We start from the raw sequence: 24,550 nt of genomic DNA on the forward strand, positions 1-24,550 counted from the left end.
TGTTCTGTACAGTTCACGGTTAGCAGGACAATAACTGGCGTTTTACCCAATATTACAGAATTAGAGAATAATTCTGTAACAGTAACTGTTCAGGCAAATCCTCACATAGTTTACTGTTAAAGTGCATATATATTGATGTATCCACATACACAAATGTATATGGTAAATATTGTAAATTAATGCATTAATAGTTTTTCCAGAAAGCACTGCTAGTGTTGTGCCAAATAGTGATCGTCTGCCAAAAACTGATTGATTGCTCATATTTAAAATGCTATAAATAACCTATTAGTCTGTAATATTTGAACCATATGTGTAATATATGCCTCGTGTATGATAAGCCATCTTGAGCCACAAACAACATTCCTGTTACAAGGTAGAAGTCGCAATTAGCTTTTGGCAGTGTCCCTTATTTAAGCAGTTAAAAAAGTCTCTTGACATTAAAACGTAATTGTTTAAGTGAGATCTGGCCATGAGGGCAGCAGAAATGATAACAAATAAAATAATAGTTTAGTAAACATATTTTAAGTGGCCAAAATGACCGGACTGGCTATCACTGGATATATGACTCCTTTGTAAAGCCTGCTGAGTGCAGTCTATTTACCAATATAAGTAAAGACATCATACAAACATTGGAAATCATGTGTTATTGGACGATCACTTTTTAGCATAAGTCTCCGTGTATCACGTGACTCCTGAACCCCGCTGACACGACTGCTCTGGTTGTAAGTGTATGATTGGTTCCAATTGCGATCACGTCATCCAGTGACCGACCTATTAGCCAATAGGAAGGAGGGCGTGAAGGAGGAACTTGTTTGACAGTCGAGTCCCCGGCTTGTGTTTGTCTACTAACCGAGCATGGCTGAGCTCCAGGTCTGTATCAAAGAATTAAATTACTGGTTTATATTCCGCCGCCTTCTGTTGAGGGAGACCGTTAGCTGATGTAGCGGGTTAGCCGCAGGCCGTGTGTCCTGGAGTGAAAGCATCCCAGACAGCTGTGTGGAGTCTTTGTTCAGCGACTCGTTAGCAGCTACAGAGCAGCTCATGCAGCCCGAGGGCGCAGAAAAAGTCAGTGTGTAACAATGGCTGCGGGGAGCGATTGTTTCTTCATGTCTGTAGTGTTTGTGCAGGACTGATCTGGAGTACGACTTCAGAAAAATCACCCCACTGGGCATTTATGACGTCTTCTCCAGTCTGCCCTTCAGCCCACTTAGCAAGAATGGAGCAGCTTTAATGTCGCAACCATGTGAGCAAACTGGGCAAAGGCAAACGTGATGTAAGCTCGAGTAAAACGGTTCTTTATTGCACAGATTACTTGCGACTTATAAAACAGCTGTTCACTGTCTGGTTGGACTAGACTGATTTTACTTTTATGCAGAGGAAGTGAAGGATTTCCTAAATGTCATTTATAAACATCCCAGTTTTCTTTTGAACACAATAACAAATTATTTCAGAAAAAAAATGACCAGGTCAGCCCACAAAAACGGACCTTTCTATTAACCCATAGCACAGAACATTGGTGTTCACTGATGTGCTTCGTAATGCTCAAATCAAGTTAAATTGGACATGAAGCACTTCATGTGTAAAGGCTCATTTACACCATGGAGCACCACGTGCTCTCGAAACTGTAACCATAACTCAGGGAAAACAGTGAGACTAAACCGGTCACTTTTGTATTTCCCCAAGCTGTAACAATCGGTTTTATCTACAGAATTTAAGGATATCAGAATCAGAATACATTATTGATCCTTAGGGGAAATTATATACAGTCGAGTCGACTTCCACTCTCTCTCTTAAACAGTAAGCGGTTCTTTGTGGTTTGGCTGGCTGCACTGACACAGGAAAATCCACCTGTTAGCCGTGATATTTGGTTTTGTAAAGCTTTATCAATGAAAACTGTGCCGAGGAGGAAGACTCTGGGGTAAATCAGCCTTCATGCATGAAGTGTTTCCACTTTAAAACAGAGTTTTATCTTCTATTTACTCACAGTATTAAAAACGTCATGGGCAATCTGGAGTAAGATTGCACATACTGGAAACCTTTGAGATTAAGCTAGAGCCCTTTTGGTCATAGAGATGTTTTGTGAGAGAAGGGCGGTGTACAAACCCACTCCCACAGTGAAACACTTTGATGGCAGTCTTATGCTGTGGGGATGGACCTGGCAGAATCTCTTCCAGGCAGAAGGAATCAAGCAGTCAGCAGCAAACTGGGCCCGGACAGTTGCTTTGCCTCTCAGCACAAGAGGGCTAATAATTTTGACCCTGGTACATTTAGTTTTTTCTGTCTGTGTGCAAATTAAAATAGTATAAGCATCCAGTGGAAAAGCTGTGTTAAGAAGTCCTTTCTCTTCCAGCTGGGAAGAAAAAAATCGACCTTTTGCACGTAGCACTGTCCCAACGTTGTCGTCCTGTCTTCTACAGACTAAGTTTGATGAAGCAGCAGCTGAGGTCAAGCAGCTGAAGGCGAAGCCGACGGACGAGGAGATGTTGCAGATCTACTCGCTGTTCAAGCAGGCCACTGTGGGCGACGTGAACACATGTGAGAGATTTCAAATGATACTGCGCTCAGCACTGTTACTGCTGTCACACAAACTGCTGATACGAGTCTGACACTGGCTACGCTGAGCATGCGCCCTATAAGAACCACTGGCACATGCATGACGCACACCTGTACTACAGACTCTCTGAGGAGCTCGATCTGCTCCTGTGTGTCGTGGTTTCACTTTCAGATTCCCACATAAATGTAAATATTCTAGATAATTATCAGTAATGCAGCCCTTTGCTCTGTACTGAAGTCGCTGGGCCTTAATGAATGTGTCCTATATTTATTTGACCTGCATTACACAGGATTCCACTAAATTGTTTAATTTGCTTTGTTTGTCTTTGAAGCTCGTCCAGGGATGTTTGATTTCACTGGGAAAGCTAAATGGGATGCCTGGGAGAAGCAGAAGGGTGAGTAAGAATGGAGGTGGTGGCTGGGGAGAGGGAGGAAGGAAATGGATGTTTAAATGATGTTTAAAGTGAACGCTTACTTGAAATATATCCAGCTGTAATTCTAAAAAACATGAACTAATATAAATTAGAGGTGGGAATCACCATACAACTCACGATACAATATTATCACAATACTTAACGCATGATACGATATTATTGCAATTTTTTAAAATATTTTGCGATATTCAGATTCTGTACATAAAGGTAAACTTTATCAATATTCATTTTCTCTAATATCAAAGTCTCACACTCAGTCTTTCTCTCATTTCAGTTTTATTGTTGACAAACTGAACGGTTTGTATTACAGTCTAGTCCAACTTAACTGAATCAACCATCTGGTACAATTATAGCTATTCTGAACTATGCAGTTTATGAAAACTATGCAGCCCCTTCAGCAACTGAAGAATTTGAAAGTAAATTAAAACAAAATATAATTTTACATTAAATAAAAAAGTTTTAAACTTCATTAAAATAAAACATGTCTTAAATTAAAATAAGTAAACTGTCACATTTGGACAGTGAAGGAATGTCAGGATTCTTGCTCAGAAAAAGGATCAACATGCTCTGAAGTCAGAGCACAAAAACCTTTTTGTAACAAAATATCGATTTCTGCTGTCCCTGTATCCATACATTATTAGCAAACAAAATATCACCATGCTACACAGTATCCATTTTTTCCCCCACCCCTAATATAAATAAACCTCAAATAAATTTTAAGTTTATTTATATTCATTAATTAAAAATGAATTACAAATTTGTTAATTTTTTGTTTTCTTGTTGTCATTTATTATTTTACTAATTTTACAATTAAAGTACATTTTATTGCATAAAGGCTGAATAAGTTGATGTTACCTTAAACATAAAGGATGATTTCCTCAGAGTTAGGAGTTCATTTGATTAAAAAAAGTTGGACTGGTGCATTCCTCATCGTTTGTAGTAAATTGGATTATTGCATATTGTACTCGGCTGCATGCTTTCAGGACTGCATGAGTTGTTGTAGTGTTGAGTTTGTCAAGCAGGGCTTTGAGTCCTCATGTCAACAAACTATGAAAAAGTCTCTGAAAGTAAAAGCAGGACTAGCTTGTTCATTAAGTCGCTCTGTCTTTTTTCCCTCCATAACACATTTTTAATTTGTCTGTCAGGTAAGAGCAATGAGGACGCCATGAACGAGTACATCAGCCTGGTGGAGGAGCTAAAGCAGAAATATGGAATATAATGCTGTGTGATGACAACCAACTGGCACCAGTCTCCATCCCTGCACCATTAAAACGCCTTAAAACTCAACAAGTGTGTCCGTAAACAGCTCACATGAACACCTGGTGGACGGCTTCTAGTCCTAGAGACTGACCCAAGCAGCTGCTGATGGACACATTTAAACTGTGTATATATCAGGTTTCAGTATTCATGTGTTTCTGCAGAAAGTCCTGTCATTTCAATAAAAACTAATCTGGAAATGTGATTTTAGTATTTGTTCAGTTCAATTTAATTTTATTTATATGGCACCAAATCACAACAACAGTTGCCTCAAGGCAAAGAAAAGAGAGAAAACCCCGTCATGAGCTTTGGCTACAGTGGGAAGGAAAAACTGCCTAACAGGAAAAAACCTCCAGCAGAACCAGGCTTGAGTGGAGGAAGACGAGGAAGGCGCTGCCTCCCATTCTACATTGAAATACCCAAACCATAAGTAAGCCCCCAGTCTAAGAGTGAGCTGCTCTGATAGGGTGATAAAGTATAAAGTTATGGGGCCTGATTATTATTATTATCATTATTATTATGTAATGGGAAGGATTTAAATTTTGATCCTGGATTTAACAGGGAGCCAATGAAGAGAAGCCAAATATCAGAGATAAAGGACGTCCTGATAATTACAAATTACAGGCTATTAGTAACCCAAGGTAATGCCATCCAGAGCAGGAATCTAATTGGATACCATACTGGGCCAATAAGCTCAGTTTTAGCTGAAAGTAGAAGCAGAAAATTAGAGGCCATAAAGACTTGGATGTGGTTTAGCATTAGCTCTAATTAGTTACAGCACTTTCAGAAGGACATTTACCGTGATGAATGCTGTGTAATCCATTATTGTAAATTTAATAACAATTTGTGCCTTACATTTTATTACTGACTGTGGAATCTAAACCACTGTTGTGTCCTGTTGCTAAGGGGCTATTGTTGCATATCCAGAGACTTCCCCATTGGTTGTTTTTTATATCTATAAAACTCTACTTGGATTGTTTCCTGCTTATCTGTGTTTTGGTATGAAAACAATTTCAATCTCATTGAGACGTTTACCTGGATAAATAAAGGATAACAATCGTCTACTGAATAAGAATCAGCGCCAAAAAAACCAAGGTACTCCGAGTTGGCTATGCACGTGCCCGCATTCCTGTCATGATCGACCAACAACGTGCTGAAGAGGTGGAGAATTTTACATATCTTGGCAGCATCATCTCGAATGACGGGGTCTCTGATCGGGATGTCGACGCCAGAGTAGGGAAGGCAGTTGGTGTCCTGCGACGTCTCCAACCTATTTGGAACTTGACCTCCCTGAATGTTAGGGTCAACATCAGACTACTAAACTCTATCGTCTTCACTACTGCACTTTACGCTAGTGAAACCTGGCGCTCAACAAGTGCAATTATTCAACACCTGAACGTGCTTCAACAACGTATAACAAATGAGGAGGTCCTACGAAGAGCAGGCATCCGCCCATTAGCCGATGTTGTTGCAGAAAGGCGCTTCTGCTTTGCGGGCCATATTTTACGCCTACCCCCTCATCGCCCAGCTAAGATTGCCATGACATGGCGTCCACGCACTGGCAAGCGAAAGCAAGGCCGACCAAAGACCACATGGCGTCGAACATTCATGGACGAGTTGAGAACTGTCGACATTGCCTGGGACGAAGCTGAAGCAGTCGCTGCTGACCGACATCGATGGAGATCACTAGCTGCCCGATGCGCCGCCTGGCGTTGGAGGAACTAAGTGCTAAGTAAGTAACAATCGTCTACACAGAAATGCAGAAATGCAGAATGACAGGATGCGGTGGATTTTGTGAAAAAAAACTTAATGGCTGTGGTGAAGAAGAACTCAATTTAATTCAATTTTATTTATAAAGCGCCAAATCACAACAAAAGATGTCTCAAGGCGCTTCATAGAACTAAGAAGAGGAACAAGGTGATAGTCTCTGATGATGTCATAGAACAGTTTGAGTGTATGAGACAAGTTTTGGACCCTGTGACACTTTTGTCTTTATGGTCAAACTTGGATCACATGGATCTACTTTCTGAGTAAGCAATGAAACAGGTGTGAATCTGCCTGGACACAGGCACAAGCGGTCAGTTGTTCACAATGGCTGTGATCTCAACCAACAATGTTATGTTCACCTCATGTGTGAGTTTGGAAGATCCCATATTAGGGTGTATGTACTTCACCATAAACCTTCTGTATGCATTTTTAAATCTGGATTATCTAAAGACTCAATGAGCTCGATGTGCACAGGTCTGACACAGAGACACCTGAAGAGGACTGCCCACTGCATGGGTCCTCTTGTGCTATGGGCAGATATAGACTCGGGCTCAAAGACATCAAGACACACAACTAACGATGTGTCAGTTGGGAACAAAACAGTTTGTAGAGCATCTCTGGTTCCTGCCTGGACCCAGAGATGCTTTTCTTTACTTTTTTCCTCTGACGCAGAACACAATGCCCTGTTTAAAAAAAAGCATGCAAACTTGCACAACAAAAACATCATCGAGGCCACGAAGGGTAAACCACGTTATAGCGAGGGACCACTGTACAGAATGTCTTTACTTTAATGTCTGTACTAGAGTTAAAAATACTCTAGTAAAAGTTGAAGCACTGGCTTTGAAATATACTCAAAGTACGAAAGTAAGAAACAGCTCCATGATGAACATTTCTACCACCTATTTCTATGCCAAACTAACTGAACCTTGTGCTATATTAATGTAATAATAAAATAATATTGTAGATAGGAATGCAAACCTTATTTTCACTTAAGCAATCACTTATCAGAACATCAGGAAAATAAAAATAGCTCTATTTTCTGTTGCCTACATTAGAGAGTGACGTTGCCTCTAAACAGGAAAATGAGTAGGAAAGGGTTCGAGTGGGATTCAGCTGGTGGGGAAACCCTGAAACCTGCAGGACTTGATGCGACTTGACTCTGCTCTTTACTGTAAATCCATCACAGTGCAGCAGACTGACCTGTTTATCCTGCACTAACCTGCAGAGGATTTTCATGCAGCCTTTAAATAACACAGTTAGTCTAGCTGAGGTTGTTTTGCACTGTGTTTCGCAATATAAAAAAACACAATGTTTCATGTACAGGCCCAATATTTGATTTAAGGACTAACATGTAAGCTTCACATTTCCACTGAGCAGCCCTTACCTTTGAATCTAAGCTCTCTTCTTCCTGTCCCATCTTTCTTTAGTTAGTGATTTCTTTAAAATACAGCAGCTGGACCTTTAGCTAGCAACACGTTGTGCGACAGGCTGCACACGAACAGTTTGTGTGTTTGCTGATGTTTGTTACGCTTATGGAGACTGACTAAGGCACACAGTTTTGCCTCTTTCATCTCTTTTCATGCATCATCCCCTGGTGATTAACACATGAACATGTTACTGTTTAGGATCAAATCACTCTGAGGCTTGAATGCTGAAATAATAACTCCCCTCAGATGCATTAAACGAATGTAAAGAGCCTGTTTTGAAAATCTAAGGAGTAGAAAGTACAGATATTTGTGTAAAAATGTAGGAAGTAATTCTAAAAAGTTATCAGAAAAAAACTACTCGAGTAAAGTGCAGATACCTGAAAATTCTACTTAAATACAGTAACAAAGTATTTGTACTTCATTACTTCCCACCTTTGGCAGTGACTCCATGGTAACTGACAAGTGTTACACACACTGATTATTATTAATTTTAGCAAACTTTGATTGATGTAACCGGATGTCATTACTGAAAATGTAAATTGTATTCTCCTAGTGGGCGAAAACAATTAGAGACATGAATAGATTGGTGGTGTACCAGGGGCTTCTGTTTAGGACTATGCTTCCTCCTCACCGTAATCCAGCCAGCCTGTTTTCCTGGCTGCTTGGGACAATCTCCTGGGGGGGAAGCTAATGGTGGCTAAACTATGTTTGTCCAAACTGACTACAGGGGCCTGATTAGCTACAGTATTTTCCAATTCTCCAATTCAGTGAGCAGAACTGTAAAAATGGTACATTTATTACATTATTACAAAAGGAGGCCGAAATGTAGCTAAAAATCTGCCAAACTGAGCAGGAAAATGAGGCCATCTTGCTAGCGAGTTGACTATGAGCTAAGCTAAGGTAGCAAATCCCTAAAGAAGTGTTTGTTCAGTGAACAAATACTGTGAATATAATCAGTAGGTGATTCAGAAAAGAGTCCATCCATCCATCTTCTTCAGCTTATCCAGGGCCGGGTCGCAGAAAAGCCCACACCTCCCTCTCCCCAGCCACCTCCTTCTGCTTATCCGGGGGAACACCAAGGCGTTCCCAGGCCAGCCGAGAGATATAATCTCGCCAGCGCGTCCTAGATCTGCCCCGGGCCTCCTCCCAGTGGGACCTGCCCGGAACACTTTACCCAGGAGGCGCCCAGGAGGCATCCTTATCAGATACCCGAACCATCTCAGCTGACTCCTTTTGATGTGGAGCAGCAGCGGATCTACTCCCTCCCGGATGACTGAACTTCTGACCCTATTTGTAATGTCATGGGTCAGCCCCAGAGTCTCCTTCCAGTAGGACACGGCTGGAACATTTTACTACCTACAGCTTGTGGCCATATGTGAGGGAATGTAGACTTACTTTAATGATTAGCTCTCTGTTCACCACAACAGACTCGGACACATCCCTTTATCTGTCCTGCTCCACTCTCACTTATGAATAATATCAATTGGTTAGATGGCCCTGCCCCTCCCTGAGTCTGATTCTGCTGGACGTTTCTTCCTGTTTAAGGGGAGCTTTGTGTCATTGTAGGGTCTTTACCTGACAATATAAAGCGCCTTAATCAACTGTTGTTGTGCTTTGCTAACCCTATAAATAAAATGGAATTGAATCCCAGATTCTTAGATATTTGGAAATAACTTTCCAACCTGGCGAGTGCATGCTATCTTTTTCCATCTCAGACTTGGGGTGCTAAATTTCATCCTAGAAGCTAAACACTTTGCTGCAGACTGTGCAAGCTGGAGATGAGAGGTTATAATCGTAGAGTTGAGGTTTAAAGCTGCAAAAAATTCAGTAAAATTAGAACTTTGCAGCTTTCTGTATATTTGTGCAAATATCAATCAACACCTTTGCAAAACGTTTTTTCGTAACAATGCCAAAATGTAACCAAGGACAAGGGATGAGTAAACGGGGCAAAGAAATAAATTGATAATTTATTTATTACATTAATTAAACATACAAATTCCCAGTTATTTCCAGACAGGACTTACTCCTGCTGATATCCCAGCTGCACATGAGCTTTACCACACAAATGGTGTGAAAATTACACAACACTGCAAACCGTTACACCCCGTTTGGCGACACTGAGCAATACAGAGACCTGTATTTCAGAATTACCCTCTGCTAGCACACTGGCCAGTTGAACTGTAGCAATCACCCGACGAGGTGTCAACCAGACATCAGTTTTACCCACATTAGTAACTAGAACAAAAGCCTCCCCTCCTTCTCCCTTTACCAATGAAGGAGACACCAATAAGCCTTCCGGGAGAAAACCATCATCAGGCCCGAGGGTTTCAATCAAGAGGTCAATGGGTGTATCCACAGGCATCTTTGGACAGGTAACAGGAACATAACTTTGCGTTCCAGCTGGAACACAGAAGGACTTCTTACCCTGTACTCTAACACGATGGGGTTCAGGAGAATTTGCCATGGCCTCCATCATTTGGCAGTATCTCAACGCTCTTCTCCAACCACGTGGAGTCTTCAAAACTGGAGCCTCCCAGAGGTCAGAACCATATTGTTTACACAATTTAGAGTACAGGGGTTCAGTACATTCATTCCTAACACACCAGGTACGGATGTCTTTTTCTGTGCCATGTGGCTATCTGTTGGATCTCCCACAATCAACACCCCTCGACGCGGTTGGTGAATTCCCAAGATTGTAACATCCAACTCAATATACCCAGAATAAGGAATTTGTAGACCATTAGCTGCTTTAAGTCCCAACCAACCAATCTTTAAGCTTTTCATCTCTGAGATGAGAAAAGTTATTTTAAAAAAGCTTTCTGTGATTGTTGTGACCATGGACCCTGTGTCCAGCAAACATGAGAGAATAACCCCACCCAAACCAACCTCCCCTTCCAAGCATTCACCAACTAGATGACTGAGTTCTACATTATTGGAGCCTTGCAACCCTCCCACCAGTGTGTGGCTCTGTGCACTGGTGGGTACTAGTTTTCCGCCGCCCTAGTAGTTTGGCCATCAGCCCTAGCTGCTGTTTCATGCTGATTTCCATCAGAATTGGGTGATGTCGGGCAAAATCGGGCAATATGTCCAATTTGCTCACACCTAAAACAAATGGGTTTACCATTCACCGTTCTTCTACGTCGAGAAGTGTGATTGCTAGAAGCAGCCACATCCTGTGGGTTTAATGCCTTAACGACCAACTCTAATTGTGTCCGTTGGGCTTTAAAAAGGGGACACCAACTCAGCATATTCTGATGTTCTACAATTTACACTTTCACAGGAAGCTTGCATATCTGCAGAGACTGAAGCAGACTGATTATATCTGGACCTAAAAGGCAGATTCTCATACTGTGCCATCCACCTGGTCGCTTCGGCTCTCGCCTCACGAATCGTCCACTGTGGGATTGGCATTAATCAAATCTCTCAGCCTGATCCTCAGTGTCTGATCTCTAACACCATCACAAAACTTCTTCATCCATTTTAATAATCTGGTCCATTAAAGCCATCAGAGAACGAGAAAAGTCATTTAAAGACTCACCTTCTAATTGTTTACAATTGAAAAATCTGCGTTGCAAAGAAATGTGGGAATCTAAGCAGCTGTAAGTTTCTTTCAGTGTATCAAAAATCTTCTCAACATTTTCTTTCTGTTCCTTTGGTAAAAACTTCATGTCAGTGCGTGCAGTACCCTCTAAATGGTTAAAAATAATTTGAGTGTGCTTTTTTTCTGTTCTGCCTCTCGTGTGCACAAAGTCTCTCATTTGCTCAGTCCACTCATCTAGAGTCAGTGAGCCCATATTGTCCAACTTCTCTGAAAATAATGGCAACTTTCTATCCTGTTAAACATATACCACAGGATTGGGTCTCACAGTCTCTGATTCACTTCCTGAAGCTCCTGTTGACGTCGAGGGCATCTCTGTACCCACAGATGCCATTTTCAAGTTTCTAAGTTCATTCTCCAACTCCAGTATACGTTGGTCCATTGTTTGTTGCTCACTTCCCTCCATGATGGCGATTGAGACCTGGCTGCTCCTTCGCTCCAATCTTACAAACCTGTCCCTGCTGCCCTTACAAAAAACCCCCAAAAAACCAAAATGGTCACTCCCTTGAATCCTGTCGACAACGCCAAAATGTAACCGAGGACAAGGGATGAGTAAACGGGGCAAAGAAATAAATTGATAATTTATTTATTACATTAATTAAACATACAAATTCCCAGTTATTTCCAGACAGGACTTACTCCTGCTGATATCCCAGCTGCACATGAGCTTTACCACAAATGGTGTGAAAATTACACAACACTGCAAACCGTTACACCCGTTTAGCGACACTGCAATCGATTCACCTGCGGCACGCACTGCAAACAATTCGGGTCTCAGCGCAGCTGGGAAGCAGCATGCATGACCTGTAATCTGGAATATAAAGGGAAGTGGCACAAACAAATAAATAAACAAAGAAGGAGGTTAGTCCGCCCTTACACAACTCACTCCCAATCAATAACCGTCTTTACAGCTGGACGGACTAACCAAAACAAAATTACAAATCAATGAAAAGAACAAAAAAAAAAAGGACATCAGAGACAGCACAGCTGAAAAACAAAAGCAACACTATCGATTAAAATATTATCCAATTAAATATCAATTTTATGAAACCATTCAACATCACAAAGCTAAAACACTCAATATACCTACAATATTGATCAGTCTCCCCGCGCGGTGTCGATCTAGGGCTTGATCAATTCTTCCATTAAAACTCGTGCTCACACTACAAAAGTCCAACGACACACATTAAAAATGGGCACCTACAATAACACATGATCCAAACAAAATGGCAAAAGTCTCCTACCGACAGTAGACCCACTCGCACCCGAGTCAATTAATCGCCTCTGGTTTTTTCCACAGAAGAGCGCTGACCTCACCCCACACACCCACTACCTTTTCACAGCTCTTCAGCCAATCACCTGGCAGAGAGCAACAAACTGCCAGGTGACACTTGTTACATTAACATGTTTTACACATTCTCACATTTTATTTTGAAAATTCTCATATAACATTAACAAGATCCTGCATGTTGCAACATATTATATATAACTAGTGCTAAGAAAGATAAAATACTAGAATTCTACTAATTAAAACCACAGAACTGACTTTATATTCAGCAGCATTATCATTCATCAGATAATTAAATTAAAATATTCAAACAACAAACAGGAGAGGTCCACTCAGTGTCCTGCTGTAGCAGAGGTCAGACCGAGCCAACAGAAACTGGCTGACACTGAAGAGAATTATTTGGATACTTATCAATATCCAAATAATGATGTTTCATAATTTACTCACTGTACAGTTATGAATGGGAAACTATACATATTTGTTTCCCACAAACTACATTTGTTGTGTCATGATGCAAACATCCCGTTCAGTGGCATTTACCTGGATATTTTAACATGTGAGTGTATGAGGATTGTATATATATAAATAATCTGAAATTGCATTTCAGATACATTTGGAAAAGTGTACTTAGTTTTGTTGCTCTGCCTTCTTTGCACACATTTGTGTCTAAAATGAAGAAGACATCATCTTGTATTTCTCTCGCTGAGGAAGCTCGTATCACGCTACACCAGACCAGACTCGGGTGTGGAGGCTGATTTAAATAGAAGAGCGATGCTGGTGGGGCCACCCCCGCTCTGGCTCATGCTGCCGCACTTCCTCCTGTGCTCCAACTGCACGCGGTGCTTCATCTTCCACCTCCGCCACCTCCTCTGGATCTCGTTCTGCACCTGGAGAACAATTATTGCTATTAATTATTGCTACACTGGGGAAAAGTTATATTTTAAGATTAAACACAGTCAGAATGGTGATAAAGAAGAAATGTTTTCTGTGGATTTAAACTTTTAAATTGCAACAGATCCTCACTTCTTGGCCATAAAATTAAAAGCCGAGTGTTCCCAGATATTACATATTAATTACTATATGGGTTTATTATTATTATTGTTATTATTAGGGCTGTTCGATATAACCACATATATCGGATGACGATATGAAAACGTCTATCGTTTCAAATTACGCTATTGTTTTGCACTGTTTACGGTAATATTTATTTTATCGTTTTGATGGTCACTGTAGAGTTTAAGACGTTCTCTCTTTTTCTTATATTTAATATAACCACACTACGGACGAACAAACGACTGTTTTTATGCGTTGTCGTTAGCAACAACGACGGTAACAGCATCCGCTTTTCCGCTATTTATTTCCACATAAACCTTTCACAATAAAGCTGAAGATCCTGTTGAGATTTTTCAAAATAAACAGAATCACATGAATGCAGAGTGTTTACAAATGCCCGAGATTCACAGAATTTACAGAAAATGTAAAACTTTTGTTATTATATATTGTTGTCGGGGCGATAAATGCCTTATATCGGGTCATATCGCACAGCCCTAGTTATTATTATTATTATTATTATTATTTTCCATTTGATTTTTCAAGAACTAATCATGTCAGCAGTGTCTTGTGTACTGATTGGTGTAAAAGTGCCAAAACTCCAGGAGGTTCAACAGTAGGTTGAATTTAAACTGTAAAAATTCCTGGGTGTACACGGGGAAAGATGTTGTATGAGTCTGAGAAAAATTAACACTGGGACCAGGACTATCAAAGAACCTTAACCTTGTGATTCTTTATTAAATGGCCAGTTTGGGCAATTTTAGTTTTTATTTATTTATAGAAAAATATTATGACGCCTGAGTCCACACATGCAGTGGTTCCAGGCAAAGTGACAGTTGTTACAAATAGTGAAGATCTCATATATTGTTATTGTACATGTCGATCTGGGCCGGCCCTGCCTTTGTGTAAGCTCATTAAGAAAAACTTGGACGACTGTTTGTTTGGTCTGTACTGAATAAATCAAAGTGCTTTCTTCTAGGAATCTTTTGCAATTAAATATAAACGCAATGTTTGTTTCTGTGCCAGCTGTTTACCCAATGTGTTCAGTCCTTCTTAAAGTTGGACAGCCATATTTATTTCAAATGTGTTCTTTTCAAAAAGATAAACTTCATAAATTAATGCAACTTTGATGATGTTTGAAATGTAAAGAAAGTCATAAATAAAACAGCCAGTTACTGTCACTAATGTCACGTGTCTGTTATAACACAGTTGTCTGGCACTGATCAAATTATATAAAAGTTATACAAAAAATCTTCATTACAGCCTGAATATTTCTAGGTTGTTTCTAGGATGGATGGTACAACCACCGCACTGCTGACAACATAATGTTTCATGGGTATAAAGGGAAAAATAAGCCTTACCTCCGCGTTCAGGAAACAGTACAGAAGCGCTATGACGAATCCCTGAAACAACACGTACAGAAACATAACTGACAGGCTGCTGTTAGTGCATGTGGATATTTTTAGATGCTTCCTGTTCTGGTCTCTCATACAACGAAGCTGCTGAATGCAGCAAATGATTCTTTAAAGAACACTTTCTTCACTGCAGAAACAAACGCACTGTTCAAATACACACCAATGTTCCTGCCGTGTACAAATAGACTTCTGTGTGAGGAGAAAATTAAAGGTGGTGATTAGACAACAGCGTACAGATGGCTTTACTGTACCTGAGTAGAAGCAAAAGCCAGCTCAATAAAGTTCCAGATTTCATAGGTCCTGCCGCGGACTTTGTGTGGAAGGAAAGCAAAGAGAATGTAGTGTAAGCCAAAGAGCGACACCAGGAGGAAGGATGACTTGGCAAGTTTCCTGTTGTTTGAAGAATAACAGCGTATGAACCGTTAGAATTAAAGTGAAAAAGTCTACAAACCTCTTTGATAATAATACACAGACCACTGAGATATAAAGGACAAAATAAAAACCTGTGATCAAAAAGAGCAAACTTAAACACAAAATTGAAGCAGATGTCGGTCCTTTTACCCATTTTTAGAATATAAGCTAACATTTTTAAAATTTTGATCAAAAGGTTGAGTGACACAGAAACTCTGCAACACCGATTCACCCCGAATGTTAAAGATGAACGTACATGTGTTTTGTTCTCCGGGTTCTGTGAGTCGGGGCATTCGAGTTTAAATAAAATAACACATCTAGCTGCAAATTGCAACACAGGGCGTAACTGCTCAGCTGCACAAATCCACCTCAGCAGCTTGATCTGATTATGTTATGAAGCAGTCTCACCTCAACCCCAACACCAACAACATGATCAAGTTCATGTTCATATTGCTCAGATTCAACGATCTGACTTAAAATTAGGAACCTTAAGAACTTTTGGATTTAAATTTTCTCGATCAGTCCCACTTTAAAGAAAACAACAAAGCACAACTGTTATTACTGTGACAGGAGCAGAGATGGGCAGTGACGCGTTACTGTAATCTGATTACTTTTTTCAAGTAACGAGTAAAGTAAGGATTACTATTGCAAAAACGGTAATTAGATTACCGTTACTTTCCCGTAGGAACGCTGCGTTACTGCGTTACTAAAACCGTGATTTTTTTGCGAGAATGTCTCATGACAGTGACGTAAGCGAGTGCGACGTTCGTGACAACAGCTGTGTGCAGATCAACAATGGATCATATATCGAGTGCAGAGAGAGTCTGAGCGTGCAGCGTTTAAAGCGTGGAAGTACTGACCTTACTTTGAGTTTGATTCCATAAAAAGAGACAAAAACATTAGTGTCCGTTGTGCGTGGGAAGAAAACTTCTTTTTACAGCGAAAAAACCCTAAACTTCCGAGCAAGCACCGAGTAGCTACGACGTAATGGGAAACTCACAGAGAAACTCGCGGATTCTTCCACTGACCGCGGCACACCTGCACCAGGGTAAACCTCCGCCTACCCCACTCCTGCTTTACAGGTGAAAATAGAGCAACAGGACCGCTAGTCTTTGACTTTATTTATTTTCTGCTGTGTTTTACTTGCATCTATTTGAAAGACTGAGTGTAAACACACAAAATATTTTATTTTATGTGCTGGAATGTGCAGAAAATAGGTTTAAATGTTAAACTAATTTCTTCCAGTCAGAGAATGTTGCAGATAATTACATTTTTGCTTGATGCATAAAGTTAAAAGATTAAAACTAATAAAACAAGTTTTAAAAAGAGACTTTTCCATTTGATTACATTTTGTATGATGATTATGTAGAAAAAGTAGAATTGGGCTGAAAGATCTATCGCTTTATCACCTATTCAGGTTGTAAATCGTGCTTTTAAAAAGTAACTAAGTAATTAATTACTTTTGAAAATAAGTAATCAGTAAAGTAACGGGATTACTTTTTTGGGGAAGTAATCAGTAATTAGTTACTGATTACTTTTTTCAAGTAACTTGACCAACACTGGACAGGAGTATGAAGGAATCCAGTGGCTAACTCATTTCAAACACTTGCTACAGTGGTGAAACCCGACATAGTCAAGTAAGACCTGAATGATTATCTTATACACCTGCAGCTAGAGCTATGTGGGGAAGTAGCTCACCTTTTATGGTGGGATTACTGTGGTGTATAAACCCTCAAAGTAATGCATTACTGTAATCATATTGCATTTGTCTACAATGTAAAAATGTATAACAAATACTAAATTCAGGAATCACATTATAGTTACTAATAAAAAAGTGCTGCTGCTGCTTTTATGTTTATCTGGAGTTGCATAGATAGTTAATAAACACTTATAGCCACAGAATAAAGTATTGTACAAACATGTGTGGATGGGTGAATGATGCCTGTAGTAAACTTTTCTCTCCAAGTGTCAGTCCATTCGCTACTTTCCAGCCTAGAACAGGTTTAGATGTCATGTGCCATCCTGTACTTTCCTGTCCCATGCTTCTCTACTGGCAAAATGGGCGTGTTCCAGTAAGATTGTGAAGGCTCAAGGACTCCTACTTTCAATAGCCCTTCTATTGTCTCTGCAATTCCCTCCTCTGCTTCTCTTTTCTGTCTGTACTGCGGTTTCCAAATTGGTACCTCAGACTTTAGCTGGAACGAGACCGGCGAGCAAGTTGCCAGGCCCACATCCGTAGACCCAGCTGACCACAAAGTATCAGGAAGAGTCGCAAGTGCGGCCACTGCGTCAGCATGATCTACTCTTTCACTACCATGAATTCTTGAAATTTGTTTATGCTCCAATACCACTGCGTCATCTGACAGACCAGTGATGCAATAAATTTTGCATTTTGGCGAATACCAGACATCTGGAATCTGAGTGGGTCGCCAACAAGGTTCGTCGAGAGCTCTCCTGACCATTGTTCCCAGCTCCCTGGCCTGATGACCCTCATGGACCGCCAATGTGATGTGAGGCACTGAATCAGGCCCCATTTTGAACCAAGGCCGTTGTTCGTCGGTTAAATTTACTCCTGCAGCGACGCCTTCAGGACCAACATAGATGTTCTGAGAACGTATGTTCCAAGTCTGACTCTCGAGTTCAGTCTGGAACTGGTCTCTATAAATTTCGTCCTCGTTCTTATCATAATAGAGGGTGACGTGGTATGGGTCTCGCGGAGGAGAATAGACAGCCAAGGCCATAATCCAAGGTTTCCACAGCTGATACAGTCTCAAAACGCCTTCATCCACCAACCGACCCCAGTATATATCCGCTGTAGATTGTTCACAGTCTTGCAGCAAATACTGGTTCTTTGAAAAAGTCCCCAGGCAAAAGAATTCTTTTCCTCCTGGAAGTGTCACTGTTAGTCCATCAGCTGAACACATGATAGTGGCCCCCAGTTTAATGAGCAAATCTCTGCCCATCAAGTTCACAGGCACATGGGGAGACACCACATAGCTGTGCTTCAATGTCTGTTTTCCCAGCACCGTCAGGGCTGGATTGGTTGTCGGCAGAGTCATTGGAACCCCAGAGAAACCCACAACACTGACCATGTGATTGGAAAGTGTGGCACTGCTTGGTTTTTGTCTCAGCGTTGAATAAGTCGCTCCAGTGTCCACCAGGAAGGTCAATTCAGTCCCTTCCATGGTCATCGGCAACAGAGGGTCTGCCATCCCCATGCTGCCGGGTCTCTGTGGGTCCCGTCAGTACAGCTCCTCCTCCCTGCCCCAGTTGGCCAGGGGATACTGAGCCACTGGCGCCATGCCAGGGTTGGGAGCTTGAAGTCCCCTTGTCTGGAATGTCCTGCCTCGCGGCGCTCTCTGTACCTGGGGTGGTGGTTGATAACTTATTTCTGGTAGCCATGGCGTAGGACAGTTACGAGCCCAGTGTCCTCGTCCTCCAGACATTCTACACAGATCAAGGTCCAGCATAGGTCCCCCCAGACCACGACCCCTTAGTCCGCCTCCTCTTTGAGATCCACCACGCCCCCTCAACGACCTATTAGCCCCACAATTCCCCGCGGGTCTTCCTTGCCTTGGTCCATTGGCGGGCCATCGGTCATCAGGATACACGACTGGGTCCAAATCCGGCCAATCAGGCCCCGGCTCGCCCTGAGGCTTTGCCACCAGCATTTTCTTAGCACCTTCTTTACTTTCTTTTTTCTTCTCATTCAATTTTTCTCTTGCCTCAGCCAAATTTAATTTTACCAACTGCCCTTGCGCCTCCTCCAGGTCGTGTTTCTTTTTGGTCACCTCGTCCCTTTCGAGCTCCAACCGATGTATAACATGCCTTTCCCATTTTACCGAATCTGCCACCGCAAAATCTGGATTCTTCTGTAGGTCTGCTCTCACTCGTTCTGGCAAACCGGCTAACACCGCGCATCGGAACCACGCCCGATGTTCTCCTTCCTGTCCTGGATGTTCTCCTGTCTGCACAATCCACTGTTCCTTTGCATGCTCTATAAACTCTCTAGGAGCTTGTTCTGGGCTCCACAATATTCTAGGCATGGTGCCTGAATTAGGGGTCGGATACTTCTCACGCACTGCGTCTGAGAGAGCATTTCGCACCCTTGCATAGGGGACATCATTTGGTTGACATGTGGTTTCTGCTATCTCTTCCACATCTGCCAGGCCTCCACCCCTGAAGGCCCTTCCACCCATGGCACAAAAATCTCCCAGGGCAAGTTCTTCTCCTTCAGTAAGACTCCCCAGTTTCCTCAGCCACGCAGCTCCTCCCTCTGTAATAGGGGGCAGTTGCTTCATCAGAGCCTCCAAATCTCTGATGTTATAAGGCTGGTATACTGGCTCGCCCCTTAAACCCTGGAGTAGAGGCATTGAGAGGGACTCCTCCTCAGTGTCCCCCGGCCCCTCCTCAGTTTGCAATGCGACACTCTGCTTCCGGTTCTTCTCAAAGATCAACTGTCTTTTGTTTTTCAGGCCCTGCAAGGCCCTTTCAGACCGGAGGATTCTCCTCCCTGGGTCACCCTGAACGCTTGGGGCAAACCCTTCGATTTTCAGGTTCGACAGTTCTCGGGATTTCCGTGTCTTACCTATTGACGCTGCGAGGTCCTTCTCCAATGCTTCAAGCGTTTGTGCTAATAGGTGTGGTGCTGGCACGCCTTCCACTTCCCAGTCTCTCAAGGTCTGTTCTAACCTTACCACAGCTTCTCGGTTAGTAGATATTTTCCCTATTACTTGTCCCTGCCACTGGCCTTCTTCTAGGTCGCCAACCCCTGGCTCCTGACAGGCTTTTTGGCTCGCCTTCGATGGCCTCTGCCGCGGCGACACAGGCGTATCTTCCTCTGAAGTCCAGACCTCCCGGGATGCATTTCCCTGCCTAGGCCGTTGCGGTGTCACCTGATCTGCGCTTGTGGAAGCCACAGGTTGAGCTTCTTCAGCTCCTTCTGGGCTGAAGAGAGCGCTAGGGAGGAAAGTCACACCTGGTATAGTTATGGCCCCACCTGAAGTTCCAGCAGCTGACTCGAGCTGAGTCCCTTTCGGTGAAGCTGCCGCCGGCAGGGTTTGCGACACTCCTGCGTTGACCCCCTTGGTGTCGCGTACAGGCGTCGATGGTGCATGATGCTCCTGAAAATCCACAACTCCCCCTCTAACTGTTCCTGTTTTCCCTTCCGGTCCCCAAAGAGTGCCACCCTCCAGGGTCAGCACTGGACAGATGTAGGGAGGGGGCGGTGCACCAGGGAGTCCCTTCAAGCTGGAATATAACCTCCCCTCGGCCTGGGCTTCCTCTGCCAGCCCTGGCGTGGGGTCATTGACCTCGTCTTTCATCCAGGGGGAGACACCCCGGCAGACAATCACATACTTACAGTACTTACTCTGTTTCTCCATCATCTGTTTCTTTTCTGCCTTCACTTTTCTCCCCTTAAAACCCCCCTCAAGTTCCTCCTCAAGATCTTTGATCCTTTTTTCACATTCCTCAGCTCCTAGCTGGAAAACCGAATGCAAAGGTATTTTGTCCTCCATCGTTATCTGTTGATCCTCACATAATTTCTTCACCTCCTTCTCCATGTCTTTACATTGCCGAGCAACCTCCTTGGAAGCTCCTTCATAGGTGATCTTGAGGGCCTTCTTGAGTTGGGCTATCTGTTCCTTGAGTGGCTTATAGTTCTTCTCCCCACTAGGGGTCGCCTTCCCGATCTCAGTCATTTTGTTTTCAGCCATTTTGTTGTTGACCTCACTTACCTTCACCAAAATGGCCGCTACTTAGCTCCACCTCCAAACCTTGCCCTCACCAAAATGGCCGCTGCTAAGCCCCTCCTTCGGAAGTAGGCTCGGCGTATTTCCCTTCTCACGCTCAAACGCACCCAACCGGCTTACTGCCCCTCTTCTCTGGGCCGCACCTACACACACACTCACTCTCTTCTTTTTACTCAACGTTACAGCACCCTCCTTCACAAGACACCAAAACCTCTAAAATCCACTACTTCAATTTAACCACAAGAAACCAACAAAAATTCACACTCACACACCTTCAACAAAGTTTTAACATAACATAATTCAACTAATCACGACACAGGCACTCCTCCCCCAAACGGGAGAAATCCCCTCAAATCAACCAGCTCACAATATATAAAACATCAACAAAGACAAACCACACACCTGTACACTTCTGGAACAAGGCCGAAAATCATCCAGCAATCACACAGTTTATTGCTTTTATATAGTCAATCACACCATAAGAAACAGGACAAAACAACTATATTCACCTTCCTACAGCTCGCAATATGAAACACTTGGCGAGACTGAGATTACCTTTCTACACCCCACAAACAACATCACCTAGATAGAGAAATAAAACTAAAGAAGAAATTGGAGGAATTAAACAAACAGAAAAGGACCGAGTTGAACAGTTAAACAAATGGAGAAAAACAGTTTTTCCTTTAATACTCGATGGGCACATCGGCACAGGAGTCTCTTTCTCCTCACACACACACACTGCGGGGTTCACCAAGCCCCCCCCCTTTGCAGCTGCTTGAGACAGAGAAACAGAGACGCTTTTCTTTTTTCTCCACCACACACGAAAGCAAGCCTATACATGCAAGCTTTTAAACAATATAAGCGCTTCTACACCGGTATTTACACACTATTTACATGCACGGGCCCGTATAGATACCAGTGTTCCTAAGTTTTTGACTAATTTGAAAGCTCTAAGCCCAGGCTTCACCTTGATCCACAGAACCAGCCTTGATGATCAATAACCCCGCGTCGGGAACGCCCTCACCGGCCGCGGTCAGATTTCTAAGCCCTAATTAATTTAAAACCGCTCCCCGCAAGTTGACAGGTCGCTCCACGTCTCGCGTCAAGGAATCAACCTCACGCGTTCAGCTTTACTTAAAACTCACTGTCACCCACGTTAATAGTCACGGCCGGGTCACACCCTTCAGCCAAACAGCACAGTATAAAGGTAATCCTTGATTACCTGGCCTTTAACGGGTGTCCGAAATCCTGCGGGAGGCCACCCGAGCTACCTGGGCGTCACCAGGGGCAACCGCACGTCTACGATTACCTGTCGCTGCTACACGCTGAACAACTGTGCTCTACGGGGTCCCACCCCGGTCTAGGTTAATTTATACACTGTTTAAAAGCGTCCCTGGGGACTCTCAGCCCCTCAGTTTTTAATTACCTGACGCCCGAAACCGCGTTTCTACCACCCAATGAGTCCGAATTCCCCTAACCTTAACGAGGGCTTGGCATCTAACTCCACAATCTCACTTAAGGCACATAAACCAAGCCTCTTAGCTTTAACACCCCAAAACACCACACAAAAAACACAGAAAACCCCCTCTAAAATAAACAGCAATAACTTTTGCGAGAATTTTATCAAACTTTTACCACTAATTGTCCTAATTAAATAAAATCACTACGGACAGAACCCAGCAGAAGCCCCCCCTGAGTGAACATTCAATTTAGTTTTAACTTCGCATTTAGTACCTTTGGATAAAAATTATTCAACAGGTGGTACTGACCTTTTATGTCCCGGGTTTTTGTCACTCAGTGGGTCCCCTCCTGGATTCCCCCGTCTTTTGGCACCCCCGAGGAGCTCTGCTCCCTCGCAGCGCGTCTTCTTTCCCCCCAAACCGGGTTTCGGCACCAAAATGTAAAGTTCTTTTTGATTTGGAAGGAAAAGTAAGCGCAGACAGAGTCCCAGGGAGTGTCCAAAAAGTGATTTATTAAACACACACGTATTATACAGTGTGGGAGGCCGGTCTCCCCTTCTGCCCGTTTTACAGAAAGCTTTATAGCCTTTATGACGTCAGAACAATTCCTGGAAATCATCTTCTTCAGAACAACAACAACCCTTTCCCGGACTTGAAACTAGCTGTTTCCCATCACCGGTGTTTGGGAACATATCAACTGTGTACTCGAGTGTGAAAGTGTGATTTATTATAGGCCCCGGCCAACGAAAGTTCAGCGTCCTCATCTGACTTACTGTGACCCACCACTATGCTGGTGCTATGCATGATAATATTACATCTCAAATGTGTTATTCTGCGTGCTCTGGCAAATATACTAAGTGGTAAATGATACATGATAATAAGGATGATAACCGGATAATGATAATGATAAGTGATGCAGACTAATGAAGTAATGATGAAATAATGATTGTGCATGTGAATAATAACATAGTGACAGAAAAATAACATTCCTTTACGTGACAATTTCCTCTTGTCACCATAAGGTTTTCCAAGCGTTCTGACTCAAATAGAAGATTTATGGTATTTCTAAGATCTAAGGTGCTAAAAAGAAAAAGATTTGTGAGCATTTGAAAAGTTTAGTGTTACACTGTTAACTGCAAGTGCCCAGCTACTATTACAAAGTAAAGGTAATGTAATGATTCACAAATTACTTTCTCCATCAGTAAATCACATGGGTGTTTAAATGCAGATTTAAAACGTATGAGTAATATTTCATACTTTTATTTGAGTAGTGATACAAACACTGGACCTGTTTAATCAATGTTACTGAATCATGAGCACTTTTTTGAATAAAAGAGTCTTTTCTTATTTTCTGCTAGGTGAGCTGAAACCAATTACTTCTTCCACCTAAAAGCCAGATTAATCTTTATACACTCATCAAATGCATCACCGCAACTTCTCTGCCTTCAACGCGTCAGTGAAGAACGGTAAATGGTAGGGGTGGGGAAAAATGGATACTGTGTAGTATGGTGATATTTTGTTTGCTAATAATGTATCGATACAGGGACAGCAGAAATCGATACTTTGTTACAAAAAGGTTTTTGTGCTCTGACTTCAGAGCATGTTGATCCTTTTTCTGAGCAAGAATCCTGACATTCCTTCACTGTCCAAATGTGTTTAACTTTTTTTGGCAGCAATAAACATGACAGTTTACTTATTTTAATTTAAGACATGTTTTATTTTAATTAAGTTTAAAACTTTTTGATTTAATGTAAAATTATATTTTGTTTTAATTTACTTTCAAATTCTTCAGTTGCTGAATGGGCTAAATAGTTTTCATAAACTGCATAGTTCAGAATAGCTATAATTGTACCAGATGGTTGATTCAGTTAAGTTGGACTAGACTGTAATACAAACCGTTCAGTTTGTCAACAATCAAACTGAAATGAGAGAAAGTCTGAGTGTGAGACTTTGATATTAGAGAAAATGAATATTGATAAAGTTTACCTTTATGTACAGAATCTGAATATCGCAAAATATTTTTAAAAATTGCAATAATATCGTATCGTGGGATGTATGGTGATTCCCACCTCTAGTAAATGGACTCTGTCTGAGCACTCAAAGCACTTTATACAACTAATTCATTCATCCAATCACA

General features: G+C 42.1%; 3 protein-coding genes across 4 annotated transcripts in view; 1 reads left to right on the plus strand and 2 right to left on the minus strand.

Annotated features, from left to right (window-relative positions):
- The first annotated feature begins 735 nt into the window (after positions 1 to 735).
- dbi (diazepam binding inhibitor (GABA receptor modulator, acyl-CoA binding protein)) lies at positions 736 to 4,449 on the plus strand. Of its 2 annotated transcripts, none has more exons than XM_085136155.1 (4): positions 736 to 870; positions 2,418 to 2,535; positions 2,886 to 2,948; positions 4,133 to 4,449. In XM_085136155.1, the coding sequence occupies exons 1-4, from the start codon at positions 856 to 858 to the stop codon at positions 4,204 to 4,206; spliced, it is 270 nt and encodes an 89-aa protein (XP_084992281.1). In that variant the 5' UTR covers positions 736 to 855; the 3' UTR covers positions 4,207 to 4,449. The 2 variants fall into 2 exon arrangements, with proteins under 2 accessions (XP_084992281.1, XP_084992280.1); XM_085136154.1 differs by lacking the exon at positions 736 to 870 and adding an exon at positions 1,986 to 2,261.
- Positions 4,450 to 10,682: 6,233 nt separating this feature from the next.
- Positions 10,683 to 24,550, minus strand: part of sctr (secretin receptor) — a 27,636-nt gene continuing 13,768 nt past the window's right edge. The window contains exons 8-10 of the mRNA XM_085136206.1: positions 15,041 to 15,179; positions 14,736 to 14,777; positions 10,683 to 13,211 (exon numbers count right to left, since the gene is read on the minus strand). Of these exons, the coding sequence (XP_084992332.1) occupies positions 13,047 to 13,211; positions 14,736 to 14,777; positions 15,041 to 15,179 (346 nt within the window). The 3' untranslated portion in view covers positions 10,683 to 13,046. The remainder of the gene's footprint in view (positions 13,212 to 14,735; positions 14,778 to 15,040; positions 15,180 to 24,550) is intronic.
- Positions 17,204 to 18,633, minus strand: LOC146499936 (uncharacterized). The gene has a single exon (XM_085136485.1). The coding sequence runs from the start codon at positions 18,416 to 18,418 to the stop codon at positions 17,204 to 17,206; it is 1,215 nt and encodes a 404-aa protein (XP_084992611.1). The 5' UTR covers positions 18,419 to 18,633.

Source organism: Neolamprologus multifasciatus, chromosome 16, assembly GCF_963576455.1.
Source record: "Neolamprologus multifasciatus chromosome 16, fNeoMul1.2, whole genome shotgun sequence".
Classification (NCBI taxonomy): Eukaryota; Metazoa; Chordata; class Actinopteri; order Cichliformes; family Cichlidae; genus Neolamprologus; species Neolamprologus multifasciatus.

Excerpts from the sequence above, each read along its gene's own strand:
- dbi (XM_085136154.1), top strand. The coding sequence starts at position 2,073 with ATGTTTTGTGAGAGAAGGGCGGTGTACAAACCCACTCCCACAGTGAAA. Across the intron at positions 2,536-2,885 it reads TGTGGGCGACGTGAACACAT|CTCGTCCAGGGATGTTTGAT; the intron begins GTGAGAGATTTC and ends TTGTCTTTGAAG. Across the intron at positions 2,949-4,132 it reads TGCCTGGGAGAAGCAGAAGG|GTAAGAGCAATGAGGACGCC; the intron begins GTGAGTAAGAAT and ends TTTGTCTGTCAG.
- LOC146499936 (XM_085136485.1), bottom strand. The coding sequence starts at position 18,418 with ATGGGGATGGCAGACCCTCTGTTGCCGATGACCATGGAAGGGACTGAA.